This window comes from Nelumbo lutea, chromosome 2 (assembly GCF_056320005.1).
Source record: "Nelumbo lutea isolate HS-2025 chromosome 2, American lotus-T2T, whole genome shotgun sequence".
Lineage (NCBI taxonomy): Eukaryota > Viridiplantae > Streptophyta > Magnoliopsida > Proteales > Nelumbonaceae > Nelumbo > Nelumbo lutea.
Window position 1 is genome coordinate 109,803,598 of NC_142685.1, and position 22,703 is coordinate 109,826,300.

Genomic DNA, 22,703 nt, shown 5'->3' on the forward strand with positions numbered 1-22,703 from the left:
AAACCTCGGGCTTGAGTAAGACTTGTCTCAGAGGTTTGTCAGTCAAAACGACGACGGTGTGAGCCTGGAAATATGGGCGGAGTTTCTGATCTGCCATCACCAGTGCGTACGCTAGCTTTTCTATCTGCGGGTATCTCGTCTCTGCTCCCTGCAAAATGTTACTAACATAATAAACGGGTCGTTGGACCCGATCTACTTCATTTATTAGTATCGAACTGACCACCTCGTCGCTCGCCGAGAGGTACAGTTATAAGACCTCGCCCCCCTCGGGCCTGGCTAAGGTTGGCACAGTGGCGAGGTAGCTCTTTAGCTCATCGAACGCGAGCTGGCAGTCTCGGGTCCATTCGAACCCTTTGCCTTTGATTGCTTTAAAGAAAGGCAGACATCGGTCAACCAATTTGGACATGAAGCGGCTCAGAGCGGCTATGCGACTGTTTAGCCTCTGAACCTTTTTTACTTTTCGGGGTGGTCTCATATCTAGGATGGCCTTTATCTTGTCCGGGTTGGCCTCAATACCATGCTGGTTGACAATGTACCCTAGGAACTTACCCGAGGTGACATCGAAGACACATTTGTTTGGGTTCAGTCTCGTGCTATATTGACGCAGAATTTGGAAGACAGGATCTACGTCTTTTATTAATTCCTGTGAGAACTGCGTTTTGACGACCATGTCGTCTACATAACATTCTATTTTCGTGCCAATTAAGGGCCGAAAAAGCTTATTTACAAGTCTTTGGAAGGTTGCCCCAGCATTCTTTAGTCCGAAAGGCATGACCTTGTAACAGTACAGGCCAAACTCGGTTATGAAGCTGGTTTTTTCCTCATCGGACTGGTCCATCTTGATTTGGTTGTAGCGTGAGTAGGCGTCCAAGAAGCTTAGCAGCTCATGTCCCGAGGTCGCATCCACTAGGCGATCAATTCGGGGCAGGGGGAAGCAGTCTTTTGGGCAAGCTCGGTTCAGGCTAGTGTAGTCAACGCACATGCGCCACTTGCCGTTTGCTTTTTTCACCAGCACTGGGTTGGCTACGCAACTCGGGTAATGAACTTCCCTTATGAAGTCTGCTGCGATGAGCTTTTTGACCTCTTCGTCGACAGCCCTCCAGCGCTCTGGGGCTAAGTTGCATTTCTTCTGTCTAATGGGTCTGACTACAGGGTCAGTGTTAAGTTTGTGAGTTATAAGGCCAGGGTCAATACCGGACATATCAGCCGTGGACCATGCAAAAATATCTAAATTTTGAATCAAGAAATTCACCAGTTCAGTTCGTAGAGGCTCTTCGATTGAAGCACCGATTTGTAGCGTTCGAGCCAGATCTGTAGCCGAGGTTGGGATCGCGACCGTTTCCTCTGTGGGCGAATCTCGTTCCTCGCCCTACTCCGTAGGCCGCTCCAATTCGAGGTCATCGGCTGCCTTGGTTTTTCCCTTCAGGGCGGCAACATAACACTTGCGCGACTCAAGCTGGTCGCCCCGCGCTACCCCCACACCGAAATCCGTGGGGAACTTCATTGCCAGATAGTAGGTGGAGACCACTGCCCACAGAATATGCACGATTGGCTGCCCTATTATGGCATTATATGGGGAGGGGGTCGCGACCACCAGGAAATCGTGGTTGAGTCTGACCGTGCAAGGCCATGTGCCGACTTCCACAGGTACTGTTATCTTCCCCAGGGGCCTGACTTCCACTCCGCTAAAGCCCACCGGATGAGTGTTTGCGGGCTTCAACTCGCTTCTCTGCAAGTGTAGTTGGTCAAACGCCGACTTGAAGAGGATGTCCACCGAACTGCCTGAGTCCACAAGTATGCACCGGACTTTGAAGTCGTCGATCCTTAGTTTTATAACGAGCGTGTCATCGTGGGGATAGTGGACACCTCGCGCATCGTCTTCCGTGAAAAATATCGGTTCTTCTGTCTTCGGTTTCTTTGGAGGGTTTTGCTCTTCTCGAGCTGCCTCGTGAACTGACGTCCGTGCTGCTGCCGAAGTGCACCCTTCTACCACCGAACCTCCTACTATTACATGGATGGTTCCCCGAACTGGCCTCTCCTCTGGAGGCGGTTGCTGCAAGGCTTCGGCCGGTCTACTGCTGGACTCGGGGGCATCCTTTCCGTGCTCCCCTTGCCGACCTGCTTTATTATTATTGTCATTATGTTGTATAAAATTTCTCAAGTATCCGCGACGGATGAGTCCCTCTATCTCGTCCCGGAGATTATTACATTGTTCGGTACTATGACCGTGATGTCTATGAAAACTACAGTATAGATTTTTATTTCTCTCGTTTGGATTACTTTTTAGGCGAGGTGGCCACTTTACGTAGGGGGCGTCCTTGATCGTCATCAAGATCTCAGTCTGCCTTGTGTTTAACGGCGTGTAATACGTTCGAACTGCTAAGGGAGCTTGGGACGGTTGGCTTGGCTTCGCTTCTCGGGCCTGACTTCTTCTGTCGCCTGGATTGGAGGGCTCACCTTCCCTTTTTCTTTTCTCGATCCTGCCTTCGGTTCTTTGGTTGATTTCTTCCTTTGTTCTCATGAACTTGTCCGCGAGCTTGAGGAAATTGGCCACAGTCGCTGGCTAGCTAGCCACCATGTGCCATTTGAACTCCTTGTGCGTTACCCCTCTCTTGGTCGTCGCGAGCTGTACCGCGGGATCTAATCGCGGTATCTGCAAGCATGCTTCATTGAACTGCTTGATGTAGCTCCGGATGAATTTCCCTTCCCTCTGGACTACCCCGAAGATACTTTCCTCGGTTCTGGGGCACCGCTTACTAGTAACGAAGTGTACGGTGAAGATCTGCACGAACTGGGCCCAACTTCATATTGACCGGGGGCTAGGTTCCGGTACCAGGTGCGGGCCACCCCCTGAAAATGGTGGTGAAGGCCACACACATGCATGACTCGCTGGCCCTAGCGAGGTTTATTTGTGACTGGAAAGCGTTGACGTGGTCGTTGGGGTCAAAGGACCCATCATACTTGTCCAAAGATGGAAGCTTGAAGTCTCTGGGCATGGGGACTGCTAGGAGTTCTGAGGTGAGGGGGGAAGGAACTGAGAGAATTGGGACAGTTTTTACCTCGTCCGAGCTCGTCTCTTCCTTGCCTCTGAGCTTGGGTAGGACATGGGTAGCAGTTCGGCGACTTCGTCTGCGCCTTCGTTGAGCGGGCCTGGTGCTAGCGCTGTTGGCCTCCGTGTTGCTGAACTCGATGGGCCCGGAATGTTGGTCAGCTGCTAGGGTGCTGAACCGGTTCTCCGTGAGTAGGAACTCAGGCTTGGAGCGCCGAGGTGCTGACTTTGTGGGCGAGGTTCCCGACCCACCTGCGAGTTGCGAGGCGGGGGTAATTTTTCTTTGCTTTCTTCCTGGGGATGAGGCTTGGCTATTAAGGGGTTCTGGAGTTGGGAAGCTTCTCCTCAGTGAGGGTGTCCACCTTGAGGGGAGGCCTTAACCGGCTTCGGAATAGGGTGCCGGGGGGGGAAGCAGTGACTGGTTTAGGGGTAGCTGAGGGAACTGTTGCTGATAATGGTGTTGGGAGAGGTGGTGTAGTACCTGGTGCTGCTGGAATTGTTGCATTTGGGCTTGCATTGCTCGCATGCATTGCATTAGGTCGTCCAGTTGGTTCTGGCGGGTCGCCAGTGGGACAGCAGTTGGTTCAGCGAAGGTTGTTTCGATAGGGAATGGAAGAGGGGTGTTCAAGGCAGGAAGGTTCAGGGGCGCCACTACTTGTGGCGCATTCAAGCTGGGGATCCCATCCACTGAAAGAGGGATGGTGAACTACCCGATGCACACCACGGGAACTTGGAGTTGCTCCCCGGTGGTGGTGGTTTCTGTTCCACGTCCGGCATTGTTGGAGGAAGCCATGGGTGTTGGAGTTTTTTTGGAAGAAGAGTAGGTAAGAGAGGTAAGAGAGATTTAGAGGGAGGCTTTTAGAAGCGTCCCCATAGACGGCGCCAATTGATGGTGCGCAATCCGGTCAGTCCTACCTGTCAACGATTTTGCCTCTGACGGGAGCAACGGGGAGCCTGAAACGGAGAAGATGTGGGAACTTCGGGGGGAACTTGGTGAGATAGCTCCGAAGCTCAAGTTAGTATTCTCTCAAAGGCAAGGTAAAGACCAGATGGCGCAAAGTTTGCATACCTTGTTGTTGGGGGTAGGGGGCCTTTTATAACCATTTCGCGCACTCACTCCGAGGCTTCTATCAGGTCGGGTATGATTACCAGTGTTCCTGCTAGTTCGGGTGTCATCCCTTCTGCTGGGACAAAACCGCCACTACTCCTTGTCGGAGCCGTCTCTATAACTAGAGGTGGCGGTGGCAAGTGGTAGTGGCAGGTGGCCGTTTGGAGTGCGGCTGTCAAGCGTCAGATCCCAAGTCAGTCAGGTGCGCTGCCCCTGGATACGAACTTCCTTGGTGTCAGGCACGGTACGGTTGTTCAGTTTGGCGTCGTGGAGGCGAAGTGAAGGAGTGGTGAGCGAGGTGAAGTCTTGAGTTCGGAGGTGTGTCCCGAACTGCCATAAGGCAGGCCAGTTCGGAGAGGAGTGTCCCGAGCTACCATAGGGCAGGCCAGTTCGGGTTACTATCTTTTGAGTGGCTCGGGGAACAAGGGAGAGTTTGGGCTCCTAGTAGAGAGTTCAGACTACTGGTTCCTCCCTTTGGTGCTCTTGCCTTAGGCGCGCTGTTTGTGCCGAGCTATTGCCTTTGCCACGTGTTGCGTAATTACGAGGTCGGGCCAAATCTTCCTTCATCAAGTACTAATGCTCTTTAACAGTTTTCAGCATCGGTCTATATTATCCAATGTCCAAGATGATATCACATCATTGCACCTTAGCAACAACGGGTTGTTTTCTAAGAAAGTATTGAATTTGGCATTTCTTCAGACCACACTTTCCCTAGTTTCAAAGCATGGTCTGAAGCAAGATTTTCTTCTGGAAAAGACGGAACCAAATAAGAGGTCATTTTCTGAAGCACCGCTTTTTTTCTGATGTGGCACTTATGTGGTGTCGTTTTCTAAAAAAAAAACATTAATGTCAACCACCGCCAAAGCAAAAATACCAAAATAATATTTAATGTAATTTGTACCGAGGTTTTAAAAATCGACTTGGAAGCCGAACCACTTTGGCCACCAATTTCCGGGCCAGGAATTTGAGCATCCTGGTCAAAACGGTCAAGGTATATCTTGACCATTGATTTAGCCTTTAGGTCACAAGTTGGGAAGAAATACAAATAGAGAGAAGTAGTTGTAACTTGTATGTTGTTGGCTTGCAAAGAAAGAAAGAAAGAAAAAAAGAAAGGAAGAGGAGAATGAGGACCATTTTGGACCGATTCAATTCAATGTTTGGACCATCCAATTTGTTCTAATTCATTTTAATTTAGATTGGTTTCAACCCAAACTCGGTCCATTGACACCATATCCAATTTATATCAATGGACCGAATATTGGCTTAATCCAACCAAATTCAATATAAATTTATTATAGATAGAACAGGCCCAATCCAATCTAATAAATATTTTGGACCAAATTGGTCCAATCCACGGTCTGTTCAATCCGTTTGAATTGATTTTGGACTGGATAAGGTCCAGTCCAAAACCCGTCCATTCACATCCATACTCTCATTGGTCTCAGATTTGAGATCTAAAAACTGATCTCATTTCAATCCCTCCCCCATCTCTCGATATGCTCTTGTTAACAATTTAATAAACTATGAACCACTACCTAGATCAAACGGTTTAGTGGTTTAATCGCCCGGATCAGCGGTTTTTTGAAATTTTCAATTTTATTTTTTGAAAAAGCAATTCATAATATAACCAAAATCGAAGGCCTGGCCAGTTCATAGATTTTATAATCTAGCCATCTGGTACAGTTCAGTTTTGAAAATATTAATTTGTACTATGATATTTTTAAGGAAGAATGACTGTTTAGCCCACCCCAGGAACAACTAGTCCAAATTGATAACAATTTGCACTATGATACCAATTTGAACACTTATAGGGGGCTACTAATAGTGCAGGGTACTTCACTATAGTTTTAAAAGTTCAAAATTAGAAACAGAGAATACGGACAGGCCCAATTCTAAATTCCACACCTCCACTCCTTCAATTCCGAACTAACACCTACCACCCGTCTCCCCCCAATTAAAATTTTATCAAACAGCGACTTAAATCACAGCATATTTTAGAAAAAGTAAGGACTTTTTCTAAATCACAGCATATCTTAAATCACCCGTCTATAAACATTCAAAATGTGAACCCCCCCCCCCCCCGCTCTATACACCAATGCCCTGCCCCCATCTTTCAAATTCGAGCCACAGAATCACACAAATTTTCAGAAAAAAAAAAGGAAAAGAATATTATATACAACTCTGCAAACAAAGTTAAGCTCACATAATCTCATTATACAGCCTAACCCATAAGACTATCTTGCATCTGATCATCTGCCTATCAATTCAAATCCAACGGTGGAGAATGCTCAGCTACTGATGTCACAGTCAGCTACTCAGATTACACCACCGCTGGCCCCCATCACTCCATCAGTGCCTTCTTTAGCTCCTCACTTAGATCCCCCTCCGTCCCGTTCCCGTCGACGAATTCCGACGACTTCCTATCTCCGTTCTCCCGTCGATCGTTCCTTCCACCATTTCTTCCCATGTCTCTGTACTTACCCGAATCCTGATTTCCGATTACTGGGGCTGGCTTTCCTGCGCCGGCTTCCGTCCGGAGGTCCTCGATTGCCTTTCTCAACAAGCCGTTCTCCGCTTGCATCATCTCGAGCTGATGCTTGACCGAGAAGCACGCCTCCGCTTCGTCAACATTCCCGGAGGAGAACAAAGAAGCTGGGACCTTCTTCGGAATATCTTTTAAATCTTCTTCTGCCACGTGTTCGACAGAGATTTTTCTCATCACCATCAACGGAATCTTGCGCAGCGATATCTGAGCCGTTGAACGTGTGATCCCGTCCTCCTGGAAAGCAGCCTTGAGCTCCGGCGGAAACTTGAGGCCCCACCGGAATTTCAGAATAGCATGGTTTCTCACCGGCAGGATGGTTCTCGCGCAAACCTCCACTCCTGAAAACAGGCCGTCAATCGCGTTGGCGGAATCATGAGCCTCTGGCGAGAAACCGTTAACCTTCTGAGCGAAAAAGGATACGCTTTCAGGCCTGTATACGCCGTTCGCTGCCGGAGTTTCTCCGTCGTCAACAGACTCTTCGGCTTCCGAGTCGATATCCTTTCCTTTCGGATTGACTTTGGGGGCGAACACGGACGACTGCGACAAGACGATCGGCGAACTGGTGCATTTCTTGACGGAGAAATCGCCGAATTGAGGCTTGAACTGGATGAAGAAACTAGGGTTACCACGGCGAAGGAGACTGAACTCAGCACTCATCGTCATGGGGGCGGAGAACGGGGATCCGAAGTTTCCTATTCCGGTCTTCAGGACGAGGCTGAACGGGTTCCATGAATCGTTGGGACGATAGGCGATTCTCAGCGACGGGCCTGATTCGAAGAGAGTACCGAGATTCAAGCACAGCTCCTTGGAGTCGCCGGCCGAGATGCCCGACTGGAAAGGGAGCCCCAATATACAAAGAGGAACTTTTGCCCTGAAAAGGGGCTTTTGATCCTCTCGAAATTTGAGAGAAGCTTTCATCGTTTTCCCCTTCTCTGCTCAAAACAAACCCTAAATCGCCATTGATAGAGGCCTTCTTGGTGTCTGTATTACAGTATTACTTGGTGGTGGCTGGTGGTGCACATGCCGAACTGAACTGGTTTCTTTGTTCCTCGTAGCCGTATGTAATAAGTAGGGAACTCTGCTGTAACTAGTACTCGATTTAGCGGAGATTACGCCAAATTTGGCCGGATTAAGCCTTGGGTGTCTGTGGATGATGGCATCTACCACCACATCTGTGGGTACTGGAAACATCCTTGATTTTGTCTAGAATTACTAAAATGGAATAGGAAGCAGATCTGAAGGTTGTCTTCGTAATTTGGGAAAGAAAATGGGCTTTAATGCTGAGACACTGGATAGGAAAATTAGAAATGACAGACACATGGCAGTGGATGAGTCGTTTTAGGTTTTTGGCAATTACGAAGTTCTTCACCTTCACCGGCAAAAGCGTGTCAATTTGGGGAATCGTCACGTGTTTATGAACGAGGCAAGCAGTAGCTGCTGCATCCTGATTGAATTGACTGATCAGCAATTGCAAGTTAATTGGAATTTTGGGATCTGTTCCTCATATTGCGCGTCTCACACCGATTCACAGACACATCTCACCCTGTATTCGGAACATCGCTCATGAATAATAAATTGAAGGACGGGAGATATTTTTGAGGTTGACGTGAGGCGCGCACTATGAAGAGCAGATCCGGACTCAAGTTAATGAAACTATGCATGTTATCTTCTTTATATTTTATATATAAATATTATAATATGATATGTAATAACTTATATTATATTATATATTTTATATATAAATATTATAATTTATGGATAAATTAAATAAAATAAAATTATGTTTAGTATCATTGCCATTTCTACATACACTTAGGTTGATCAATACAAATTTTTTAAAAATTATCTTATCACTGTATCAATGCTAGCATTGTTGGAATATAATTTTTTTGGCCCAAGAAATTGAGTAGAGTCCAATATGAAATAAAATCAAAAAGGGGTTGTTGGGCCCATTAAGAAGAGGGATTTTTTAGGTGGGACCCAGGGTGTTAGCTTATTAGCCCAAAGAGATACTAGCAGGGTCTTATAGAAAGGCTAATTACAGGAAGTGATTTAATCACTTGTACACCGGTCTTATATAGAGATCAAATTGGAAAGAAAATCACAAATTAGAACTTGTCACTAAATGACAGATTGACAAAATTTTAATTATGATTTGGTAGATCCCATTTAAAAGACAACTAGAATTTGATATGAGCTTAATTGATCCAAAAGAAAATAATGATCGTTAATGGATTCAATGATACGTGGCCCCAACCCCTTTTGCCTTGATCTCAAGTGTTGGGATTTTAGTCAAACCCACTTACCTTAATAAGGCATGTTAGGGATTAGTAAATTCATCACTGAATCATCAAAATTGGTGGGTCACATGTCAATCAACCTTAAATTATGGCCATATAAATGGCAAGCAAGAAAATTCAAATTAATTTGGATTTATTGGATGGATTCATTTAACAAGGAAAACACTATAAATTAAAGAGTAGAAGGAGAGGCCCCTCCTTTGGCTCCCCCTTTCGGCTACCCAATTCCTTTCCTTTATTTTTGTTGCTTTTGACATAGAAGAAGAAGAGACAAGCTGCATCAAGATTAAGGGAAGAACAATAATAATTTCGGCTCCTCAAATATTGAAGTTTTGAAACCGTTGCAATTCCGTGTCACGTCGATTGAAGGATTCCAGCCTTTGAGTTACTGTAATGAGTATGTATTCAATTTACATTTCTACAAAAAAATAATAATAATAATTAAATTTTTTTAAATTTGTCATCATTTTTTTATGCTCCAAATATACGCACAAAATTTGTGTTGACAAATTTATGGCACGCCCGATGGGACAAATCAACCATTGAAACTTTGATGGTTCAACCATTTTATGCATAAATTTGGAATACAAACATTGCAGACAAATTCAAAGTTTTCTTTCTTTTTTTTTTGCAGAAATGTAAGTGGGGTACAAACTTTTTTTCTTGGGCAAAAAAAAAAACCCTGATTCTCTTGTCACAAATGCAATCCGAACTTGTATTTATAATTTATCACGGACACGATCCGAAAAATGTAGAAAGAACTTGCAATTATCAATTATATGTGCACAAGATAGGAGAATTTTTTTTTTTTTTTTGATATAGTAATTTGATGAAACTTTTGATTGCAGCAACTCAAAGGCTGGAATCCTTCAACTGACGTAGCACGGAGTTGTAATGGTTTCAAAGCTAGCCGAAACTATGATTCTTCTTCCCTTGATCTTGATGCAGCCTATTTCTTCTTCTTTATCAAAAGCAACGAAAGTAAATGAGAGGAATTGGGTAGCCGAAGGAGGGAGTAATTTATAGTCTTTTCCTTGTTAAGTGAATCCTCCCAATAAATTCAAACTTGAATTTTTTTCATGCTTGCCATTTATTTGGCCATAATTTAAGGTTGATTGACATGGCCCCACCAATTTTGATGATTCGGTGATCAATTTACCAATCTCCAACATACCTTATTAAGGCAAGTAGTTTGACTAAAATCCCAACACTTGGGGATCAAGTGCCATTTGGCAAAAGGGGTTGGGGCACGTATCATTGAATCCATTAACCAGCCATTATTTCCTTCTATATTGGATCAATTAAGCCCATATCAAATTCTAGTTGCCTTTTAAATGGGATCTACCAAATCATAATTAAAAATTTGTCGATCTGTCATTTAGTGACAAGTTCCAATTTGTGATTTTCTTTCCAATTCGATCTTTGTATAAGACCGGTGCACTTGAAAATCAAGTGATTTAAATCACTTCCTTTAATTAGCCTTTTTATTAGACCATGCTAGTATCTACTTGGGCTAATAGGCCAACACATTGGGTCTGACCTAAAAAATCTCTCCTCCTAGTGAGCCCAATTGGGCCCTACTTAACTTCTTGGGCCAAAAAAAAAATATAATCCAACAGGCATTTATAGTGAAAACATCAAATTTGATGTTTTAGGTGGTATTCGGTGGTGTGGATTATGCCATGTGTTTTATTGGTTGTAATATGGATTGATGCACATTATCTCGTGGATTGATCCACACCACAGTCCATTTTTTCACCCACAGGTTTATCTTGTGGAAGCATCTATACCACATCGTTTTGCATATGGAATTATGATCTCATACTTCGCATGAATGTTTAACCCTAGTATAAGACTTATTTTCTTCTTATCGTTGCAACACTTCTTTGTAAGCTCGCCGTTGTTATTCTTCTCTAGGGGTGAACAAAAAAAAAATCGAAAAACTGAACCGAAAAATCAATTAATCGAACCAATTGATTTGGTTTCAATTAGGTGTTTATAAAAAACCGGAGGTACCGGTTCGGTTTTGGTTAACCAATATAGAAAACTGGTGGTTAACCAAACTGACCACTATACATATATTTTTATATATTTTTATAATATATATTATAAAAAATAAAAAACCAAAAAACCGAACCGATCAACCGATTAATCGACTGGTTTCAGTTACCGATTTTTCAAAAATTGGTAGTACCAGTTTGGTCCAAGAAAAAGCCCCACATTTCGGTTAACCAAATCGTGAGCACCCCTATTCTTCTCTACTCGTCGTTGCTATTCTTCTTTATATGATATATGGTTGTAATTGGATCGGACTCAGATCTGATGCAACAAAACCCACATTCAATCCGATTATTGATAACCTACATCTAAATCCAATTGGCTTGGATTCGAATTCAAATCCTAACGGACTCAAATCGGGTCCGGATTTAATTTGACTACACTATAAATTTTCTAATATACCAGAAAAATAAAATTTATTTATTTTTCAAATTTTATATATAATAAATTAATATAAATATAACATACTAAATTGTTATATATAAATTCATATATAATATATTTTTATAATTTTAAATACAATTATATAAAATTTATATATTAAAATTAATAAATATTATAATAATTGGTTTCATATTTTAATCGGATCGAATTGGGTCAAATCCGAATCCAATCCGATTATTAATCAGATGTAGATTGTAACATCCTAATCCGATCCGATTACATAAATATATCATTTGAATCTAAGATAATCGGATCGGATGTTAGATCAAGCCTTGGATTTTCGGGTATTACTAGCAAACCTAGTTTGAACTACTTGCGACTCCTCCTCCTCCAACCAATGCTGCACCGGATCATCGATGGTAATTAGTAAGTATTCATCCTTTGTTTATTCTCATGCTATATTACTCTTCTCTATTTGAACCACTCGGCATTGCTACTCATGTTTATTAATTAATATTAATATTATTTTATTAATTATTAAGTTTCAATTATTACTTTTATTAATATTAACAATTAATATTAATTGTTATTGATATTATTAATTATTATTAAATATATTAAATTTATTGTAATATTATCAATTATCATTAATATTACTACTCATTTTTAATTAATATTAATATCATTATTTGTTATTTAATACTATTAATTATTACTAATATTATTTTTATTAACTATTAAAATCCTTAGCAATTTACTAATATTTTTCTATTATGTATATTACAAAAAATAATATATTGTTTTTTAATGATTAACGTCATAGATTAACTCAAATGTTGTAGTTGAAATGCATGGAATCAAATGCAATGTGTAGACCGGAATATGCCACACCTTGCAGAACACCCATGGGGGTGTAGTGTGGATTAATCCACACATTTTTATCCACGGTATAGAACAACTACCTTGTTGGAGTATTGTTTGTTTTCATTCAAACTACACCAATGGTGTCAATGAAAACGCACAACCCAATTTCTCATCTATGCTATAGAACACCCTCTTAATGGTATGGTATTGATAATTTAAAGCATTTGTGGTAGAAAAAAATATATTCTCGTAAAATTTGTGTTATCCAACCTAACATGTTTTACAAATAGAAGTAACAACGGTGCCAAATACAACCTAACTCTACGGGAGAGTCAGCTGGATTCCAACAAAAATCACTGTTGGCTTTATGGATTTTCACCAAGTTCCCATTTGGAAGAACTGGGCTGAGCTCACACAAGAATACCAGAAACTGTGTATGGTAAAAAATCAGAAAACTGATTATTGTGTTTCGAACACAAAAAAAGCAGCTAAAAAAAAGTTACTTCATGTAGTTTTTCCAAAACACCTAGCCTTCAATGCAGAAGCCCTCCCAATCAGATTTCAAATATAATATTTGGGCTTTTCATATAAGGCCTGTCTCCGAAATATAAGAAATCACTCCCTGAAAATCTACTCACAATACACTATCTCCTGTGAATTGGGAGCATTTTCCCCAATTTAATACTATGCAGAGGATGAGATGTTCTCCATGTATAATTGCGATAAACATGGGTAGAACTCTCGTGGGCAGGAGATCTGGACTCCTTAACATTTTCAATAAAAATTCATATTTGCTCCCGACAAATACTTACGGTTTCACATTAGAACATCTCCCCATTAATGACAAAAAGATATCCTTACCCCTGCAATTGAAGGCCACCGTTAATATGGTCGTGGCAGCAGAAAAACCACACGAGAGCTTTAGGGCTGAAAATGCCAAATATTGCAGGATTGAGACCGAGCATTGAATGGGTCATGGGACCATTGTCTGAGGTCAGTATGGATAAACGCTTATGGCTTTGATGGCCGGACCATTAAATGAAGTAGTCTACACTGATTTTAACAGATTAATTGCTATTCAACTTCCTAACCATCAAAATTGCTAAATACCGTTGAATAGGATTTTCAGTTCAGTTAGACCCTAATGCTGCATTTGACATTCCTTATTTTAACGATTTATTTTTTTTTTATAATTAAAAAAATTCAGTATTATAAACACATTTTAACATAAAAAAGGATATAAATCGTTAAAATAAAATATGCCAAATGCAACCTAATGAAGGAATAAATCAAAAGCATATTTGTAATAGACTAGCGAGTTCTTATTTTGGGCTTTTGTGGTGGGGAGAGAAGAGTTTCCTTATCGATATTTCAGATAGGATTATTCTTTTTTTTTTTCAGATTTATTGCTTGTGGGAATTTGTTGGAATTGAGTTTTCATCCATTACATCTAAAAGTCTGTTTGGTAAGAAGCAATACAAAACTAACCCAATTTTACAATTTATATGGACAATTTTACACTCTACATATTTGCATTCACACTTATTTGCATCTTTTCGGAACACAAAATAAAGTACAAGAGATGTTCCTAATGGCTTTTTAACACCTAATTGGGTAAACCTGGCCAGCATATCTGTGAGGCTCAATGAATGTGGCTAGCCATGTGTTTAGTTAGGATCTCCTATCCATACCTCACTACAGTTGTACATTGAGAACATCTCCCATATTTGCATCTTACCATTCATGGGGAGATGTTCCCAATGTACATCTATAATTTCATGTGGGTAGGGGATCTGAATTGCAATGTGTTGTGGTCAGAGACACACACCTCTCCTCTGTGTCTTGTATCTACTTAGGTTGCTGACAGTAGGCTCTTTCGGTTTAATTAAGGGTCCGTTTAAGCATTAGAGGCGAGGTGAGGTGATTCAGCTGTAGTTGTTAAGCACCTTGTGTTCAAGAAAAACTACCTGGAGATTTTCACCAAACACAGCTTCTGACATTCCTGTGTGGGGACCAGCTTGGAACGCTAGAAGCTGAATCCCGAAAGCCCTCCCAAACGGGCACTAAATCTTGATTTGGTTTGTGTATAGAAATTGTAGTACGGCTGCCCATACTCAAGCTAAGATTTGCTATAACCATTGATCTTGATTATCGTATATTGAGTCTGTATCTCGAGATTGATTTATGAATTTAATTTGGCCTTCAGCCTCTTTCAGAAGAAAAGAGAATCGAGATGGTTATAATTGAATCGGATATAAATCAAATGATCCAATAAAACCCATTAGGATAATGTTTAATATGTTTAAGTTTAAAAGAAGTTGGTTTGGATGCTAAAGTCACTACTCAACTTGCTCAAGCTACTTTGTTTGTGATATGGTAATTGCCCATGTAATATCATTAGCCAATTTGATTGAATAATGCCAATTTATTCATAATATATGACTTAAGATTCAATCCAAAACCCATTAATTAGTCTCATAGAGATGTGGAGGACTTTTGATAACTGCTGAAATTGCTCAATTTAATGGCTTACTGCTTTTCTTAGCTGATAAAATTATTAAATAAGGATACAATAGTCTATCCAGGTGCAATTTATATGGTTCGGGTTAGATTTTCGCCAAAACTTGGATGGCCCGACCCGAAAGCCTAAATCCAATGCATTACAAAATACTAACTGGGCCAACCCAAGTTGCACCCTAGCAACCATTAAGGCTCAGTTTGGTAGGAGTACAAATACAAATATGTACTGTGCAAGTACATACAGAATACAAGATTTTGCATACTATTTGTTCTCCTTCCAAACTGAGCCTAAGGAGCGGAACCACCGTGGCTTTGGATTTACTTCGGATGCTTTTATGAAATGATGTCCTTTAATTTTGCATGGCGAGACCTTAGGGTTCATTTGGTTTCTGGTCAGAATCAAAATTGGAATTCATCTCCCTGACTGAAATCGGAATTGGAACGGCCTATTGGGAATTGGCGAGACCTTAGGGTTGCCTTCTGGACTTTGGATTAAACGGGAATTGGAATCGGATTTTAATTGATGCCGTATGATTCATCTGGAAGTTGAAAGCGAAATTAAATGGGATTTCAATTCTAACTCTTAGGATTCTCTGCATATAGTGAAAAATAAGGTTTTAAAAATCGATTCAGAAATGGAATCGTTTTGGCTGCTGTTTCTCGCTTGACAGTTCAACCATCAGGGTAGAATTGTTCAATCCGTGACGTCATAAATAAATTAAAAAACAAAAAATATATAATAATAATAATTACCATAAAGATTAAATAAAATACTTAAAATACACAGAAAAATATAGAAAAAAAGAATATCATATGAAAAATAGAAAGTATCTAAATATAAAAATAATAAAATACAAAAAAAATAAAAAAATATATATATAGAACAAATTCCAAAAAAATACAGAAAAAACATGGAAAATTACAAAAAAAAAATACAGATATTTTTCCTCCAGTTTGTATGAGAATAATGCAGTCATAATGTTTGGAGCAGCACTTGGGAGGAAAAAATATTAGTGGTGAAATATATATACTGTCAAAAATTAAATTGAAATCAGATAAACAACCAAAAATTAAGCTGAAATACATTATTAAACAATTCAACACTTTTGTCTTAATATGCTGAAATATATACTATCAAACAAATCAAATGAAATCAGTCTGAAGTATATATTTTTCTGTATTAATAAAATAAATTGAAATAAAAAACTACATTGAGCATTTCAAGTTTTCAACACTTTTCTCTTTTTGAAAGTAACTACTCTAAGAGATTAAGAGAATGAATTTCAATTCTAACTTTCTAGTTTGTAAGAGAATGAATTTCAGTTATAACTTTCTAGTTTCTACTTTTTCAAAAAACTATTTTATGTTCTTGAGCATTCAAAAAACTAGCTAAAGAGCCAAAATAAAATTAATTGATTCACACATATGATATATGTGTATATATGTAAATGTTGCATTCATATTTACATATATATACATAGATAAATATTTGTATATACAACATTTGTATAGATATTTTGCATACATATTTACATACATAAATATATGCATATATATTTGCATAAATATATTTATATATGTATAATTTTAGAGTGGGTTCATTGACCAACCCGAATGCATCAAATTACAGGATGGGCTAGGCTCGGGTTGGGAAAATTGGGCTCGACCTCAGGCTTGGGCCTTAAGCCCAAATTTTAGGGCTGGATCTAGGTTGGCCATAAACCCGGCCCAACCCACCCGATTTGCACTCCTAATAAATCCAAAGTTTAAGGCTTAAAAAAATGGTAATATACCAGTTTACTTAAAAGCAATATTTGAAAATAATGGATGTGATTCTGTAGTGGTTCTCAGCTCTACTGGAATGGTTGCCAGTGCAAATGGTGGTTCCTAATGCAAGAAGTCATAGTATTGCAAAAAAGAAAAAAGGGGAATGAACTAATGGCTTAATGCACAGATATTATGATCAAATCAGAGGAAAAAAAAAACACAATCTCATACAAGTTTTTTACCTTATAGTCGCCGCTCTACTCCTTCTAGAATGATCGCTGGTAGTCGCAGCTAAGATCGGTTGTTGGAGGTTGTAGGGATGGCAATTTTTCCCATTTCTTCAATCCCTGTGGGGATCTGCCGCATGATTTTCCCCCTGCGGGGATGGGGATGGGGATATTTTCATCCCCGTTAGCGGGGATGGGGTGGGGACAGGGAGAGCACTCCCTGCCTCACGGGGATCCCAATCCCTGCCCCGTGGGATCCCCACTAATATATATGTATATATGTATGTACATGTTATATATGTATATATGTACACATACATCTATATATTAATATTTTAAAAAATATGGTTGAATATATTTGAATCTATTCTAATATGATTATAAATTTTAATTATTTTATTTTTATTTAAAAAAAATAAAAAACAAAAAGAAATTTATTAACATTATAAAAAATCACTAGGAATGGGATCCCCATGGGAAATAGGATATGGATAACCTTGTCCCCATTAGCCATTAGCAAAGACGGGGATGGGGATGGGGAGAGGCTACCCGTCCCCACCCTGCCCCATTGCCATTCGTAGGAGGTTGGATGTCCACAATGGTCGTCGTTGTTCCCTTCAAGAGAAGCTTTTCATTTCAAGATATTAGAGATGTTCGGTAACAAAGGAAATAGTCTTCCACCTTGTTCGCCGACTCCTGCTACAAATCTTGGTCGTCGGCAGGTAGTTGTTCAGACTTCGGGAATGTAGGTGTCGGTGTTTTGCCGTCGTCTTCTTCGGTGAAGCTTGTGAAGATGTTGGGTCTTGGCAAAACAAAACCTTACAGGGAGGACTAGAGGAGTCATCAAATGTTTAGTTAGGAGAGGTTTGTCGTTTTCTTTTTTGTTTTTTTATTTTAAAACAAAATAATAAATCAAAATAAATATAAATATTGAACAACGTTGCCTGGGTCGAACGAGTCGATGGTTCAATTGTCCAGGTCAACTATTTTTTTACCATTTCAATGGTTTGGGGCTAAATGACGATTTGGGGTAAAACCGGAAGTGTTCGAGTGACCGGTTTTCGGTCCTAACGATACTGTCGAGGTCAACGATGCTTCGAAAAAAATTGAGGCCTAGTTGGTTGGATGGAACCTTAGATTAAATATTATCATTAATATAATAAAATAATGACTACTTAGCAAAATCCGACCTTAGCTCAGTTGGTAGAGCGGAGGACTGTAGTTTGTAAGCAGAAATCCTTAGGTCGCTGGTTCGAATCCGGCAGGTCGGATATTTTTACTTTTAAAATCAAACTCAATTTTCCATTATGATACGGGAAAGGTAAGAAAAATCCATGGGAAAAGACATTACCCGAGTAAAATCTTTCACCAATCAAATCTAGACCTGGCAAAAACCCAACCCGCGAACCCAACACGAAAAAGGTAGGGTTAGGGTCTCATATTTATCTACCCGAATGTGAAATGACCCGACCCTAAAATACTGGGTTGGGTCATAGGTCAACCGGTTGATCCGATTGTCAAATTTAATTGGGATTATCTATGTATTGTTAGAAGTTTTCACTCTTTAATTTTTTATATTTACTCTTTAAATTGTTAAATGTTCATGTTTTTTATTTCATATTTAGAATTTCAAGTTTAATTCTTTTAATTTTGACATTTTTCATGTAATTTTTCTTTATTTTTTAAATTTCAATTATTTTGGGGGATGACGCGAATTGACCCATGGATCAACCCTAACCCGAACATTTAGGGTTAGGGTCTAGCATTTGACAACCCAATTCGAAATTCAACCCGACCCAAACCGAAGTACCTTGACCCAATTCGAACTTGAACCCGACCCACCCAACCCAATTGCCAGGTCTAAAAAATCTATATCTTTCTTTACTATTATGCACATAAAATTAATTTTAACTATTATTTAAGGTATTAATTATCATTCTCTTTCATTAAATCGTATATTTAAATTATTTTTTCACTAATAAATTTTATTATTATTTTACAACAAATAAATTAATTTTAACTATTATTTAAGGTATTAAAAATTTTCACTAATAATTATTATTTTTTCAATACTTTTAGCAATATAAAATCCATGTCTAAAACTAACCCAAAAATGACACCATTCTTCCATTGTGGTGGTAAGTAATTCAACCATCCAAATCGATTAGATCAGCCTATGATGTCATGGTTAAATAATAAAACTTTTAAAACATAAATAAATATAAAAAATATTAAAACTTATGAAAACATTGAGCACATCTCTAATATTTTATATTAATCATATTAAATAAATGTATGTATAGTAAATAATAATTGTTTTTTATTGATGTTGGAAATGAAATACAAAATTTAAAAGCATAAATTTCTGAAACTATCCTTTTTGTTTTAGCTAATTGACTAAGCATACCTTTACTGTTTGAAAATTGACTAATGCTACCCTTACTATTTCTGACAAACTACCTAAAATTTCCCCTACCGTTAACATTCCATCATAAACTGTTCACATGTGATAGTCGACACAAATTTCACGCTAAATTTGGAGCACAAAAATTAATGAAGACAAATTGAATGAATTTATTTTTTATTTTTTGCATAAAATTTTAGTGGGATACAAATTCTTTTTTTTTTTTTTGGCAAAGAAAACCCTCTAATTCTCTTGTCATGAACATAACCCGAACTTGTACTTGTAGCTTGTCATAGACACGATCTGAAACCACAATTAAAACTTGCAATTATGAGAAGCAAGCAATGTCCAACCTTGTGTGAACGAAAATTTTCTCACGCTCAATCAATGATTAGAACATGAACAACTAAAAGCAATATCCTCGCTTGTAAAATTGATAGAAGCCTTTTGGATCACGGGAATTTGAAGATCGAAATTCCCCCAATTCATGTGGTACAAAATTGTAACAATTCCAATACTTCGGCTGTTGAAGAGTTGGAGTCTTTGTTAAAATGCCATTTTCAGTTTAGGCAAATGATACTAACTCTATTCTCAAGCATAGACTAGTTCTACGTTGAACTCATCACCGACATCAACACAAAAGGGATCAACCTATTGTTGGTAATATCTGACACCGGCACTGACGTACGAAGGAAAAAAAAAAAAAACCCTCTGCAACAGTGTCCTTCACGTCCACACAACCATTGTTACTCGGATTCAAGTCCGAACGGTGTATACCACCCGAGAATCCCCCAAATCATCAAATAATCTTGTCCAAATCTCCTTATTTCTCTCCATAAAGAACAAAGTCACAACAACAACAACAGAAAACACCTTGGGAGAGAAGAAACGGCATCCTCTACACCGATGGAATCTCTGGATTAGGGAGAGGCATCATGCTATATAGCTTTATTTTATTGATCATAGCAATGAAATACAAAATTCAAAACAAGCCCAAAATGAAGTTAGTCTCACTTTCATGGCCAATAGTTACAAGATCTTAAGTCAAATATGTTAACCATTGATGTCATAATTAAAAAAAATTAGAAAAAAAGATAATAATACAAAAAAACTTATAAAAATTAATAAATTTTGTAGAAATAATTTGAACACATCTCTAATACCATATATTCATTATATTAAACAATAGTAAATGCAATTATATATAGAAATAAATGGTTGAAAATTTGAAATCATTTTATTACTATCATCACCATCCTCCTTTAAAATTGGCATGTGCAACACACATGCGCACTTACTAATACCTAAATGTTGTGCAAAGAACAATGCTTCCACACAACTAAAATTTCCCCATATTGGGGGGGAGGGGTTATATTCACTTTTCAAGCAAAATGCACATGATTTACATTATGTTAAATGATAATTAAAATTTTATGCATTATTTTGTTATATTTCTGTGTAAAAATAATTCATATTTATCAACTATCATACTTACTTTTGTCTAATATAATGGATATATAATATCATAAATACTATTAATAATAAAAATATAAATTATAATTTTATGGATGATTAAAATTTCACAATTAAATGAAATTTAAAAATATAAATAAACATTATTTAAATAACAAAATATTAAAAATATCTAAATAATAACAAGATATTTAAAATTACATAATAGCTTTAAAGAAATAAAATTTAAGTAAAAAAATATTAAATATTTTACATATTACTTAAATATTTAAAATAACTAAGTTTTAAATAGTTAAAATAACAAAAAATTGCAATAAATTAAAAAAAAAAACTCAAAGAGTAGAATAATAATTATAATAGATTTCATAACTTTTAAATTAATAATAATTTTATATCTTACAAAATTAATAACGAAATTATGTAATAATAGTATAAATTATAATTTCATGGATTATTAAACTTAATAAATCGATAGTATTCTAAAATTTTAAATAATGGTATTATTTAAACAATTAAATAATATTATAAATAACTAATTTTTAAATACTTAAAATATCAACATATTAATAACGAAATTATATCTTATATATTATTTCAAAAACAATAAATAAATTAAATAACAAAATTATGTTATAACATTAAAAAATTTATCAAAAGTACAAAAGTAATTACAGCTAGCAGGGCCCCGTGCGATGCAAGGGATGTGGCACCCCTCCATGTCCATCGTCCATATAGTTAAGATAGACTACCCCATCCCTGCACCCTCCCCAATGGTAGGGTGGGTTGAAGGTGAGGCACCCATTCCCTGTTGGGGATGGGATAACTCCAAATTTTCCTCACTTGAGGCATCCACCTAAAAATGATCTAATTTATGGATACTTTACAAATGGGATTATGAGAATTTGGGGTATTTTAGGAATTGAATTGTAACAATTTGGGGGTATTTTATAAATGGAGTTTTGGGATCCTATGATTATAAAAATATGAGGAAAAACTTAGAGATATTTTAAAAGTCAATATCAAATAGACTAAGATTTTACTAATTTACCATTGGGTTTAGGGAATTATATGCAAACCTTGTCGCTTCCCCATCCCAGATTTGGAGCAAAAATATTTTTCCCATCCCCACCCTCTCTCTTCCCCATCCCTATTTAAGATTCGAGAAAACTTGCCCCATTCAAGGTGGGGCAAGGTATTATTTATGTTTTAATACTATTTTTAATTAAGTTTTAAATGTTTTCAATATACAAAATTGAATACTAAATCATAATTTAAGCATTTAAAAAAAAACAAAAAGATTAAATAACAAAATTCTATAGTAACTTTAATGAGAATATAAAAATAAATAAATAAATAAATATTATTGAAATAGTGGAAGTAGATTAATTAACTTATTGATATTAAAGCATTTTATTACATATTTATTGTATTTTTGTCATAAACATATATTCAGGAATGGTGTATTTCCGCTATAATTTTTCAATAATTATTGGAGATTAAACTATTGTTATTTGTTAAATATTATTCTATTTATTTAGATATAATTTGAAGTTCACTAATCAATTTAGTTCGGTTAGGGATTGTTTGGCTAGCCAAACAGATCTAGTTCGATTAGGGAGTTGGTCACTCGAAATTGACCAACCATTAAATAACTAAATATTTTAAATAACAAACTATTTAAAATAACTCAACTTTAAATATTTAAATTAACAAATTTATGTAATAAACCAAAAGGTTTTATTAAAAGTAGGAAATCATTATAATAATTTCAAAATATTTAAATTAATAATATTTTTATATTTTATAAAATTATGTAACAATAGTATAACTTATAATTTTATGGATTATGAAATTCAATAAATCACTAATATTGAAATAAATACATAATGATATTATTTAAATAGATAAATACTATTGCAGATAACTAATTTTAAATATTATTTAAAAAAATAGATTAAATAAAGAAATTACATAATAACCTTGAAAATTTTATCAAAACACAAA

The 22,703-nt window shown here is 37.6% G+C and overlaps 1 protein-coding gene and 1 non-coding gene across 2 annotated transcripts; one reads left to right on the plus strand and one right to left on the minus strand.

The window, feature by feature from the left end:
* Positions 1 to 6,298: 6,298 nt before the first annotated feature.
* LOC148872711 (uncharacterized) lies at positions 6,299 to 8,598 on the minus strand. Its single transcript, XM_088967454.1, has one exon. The coding sequence runs from the start codon at positions 7,618 to 7,620 to the stop codon at positions 6,499 to 6,501; it is 1,122 nt and encodes a 373-aa protein (XP_088823580.1). The 5' UTR covers positions 7,621 to 8,598; the 3' UTR covers positions 6,299 to 6,498.
* A 9,409-nt stretch (positions 8,599 to 18,007) lies between these two features.
* On the plus strand, positions 18,008 to 18,093 carry TRNAY-GUA (transfer RNA tyrosine (anticodon GUA)). The gene is given in 2 exon segments: positions 18,008 to 18,044; positions 18,058 to 18,093. It is a non-coding gene; the product is annotated as a tRNA-Tyr (tRNA).
* Positions 18,094 to 22,703: the final 4,610 nt, after the last annotated feature.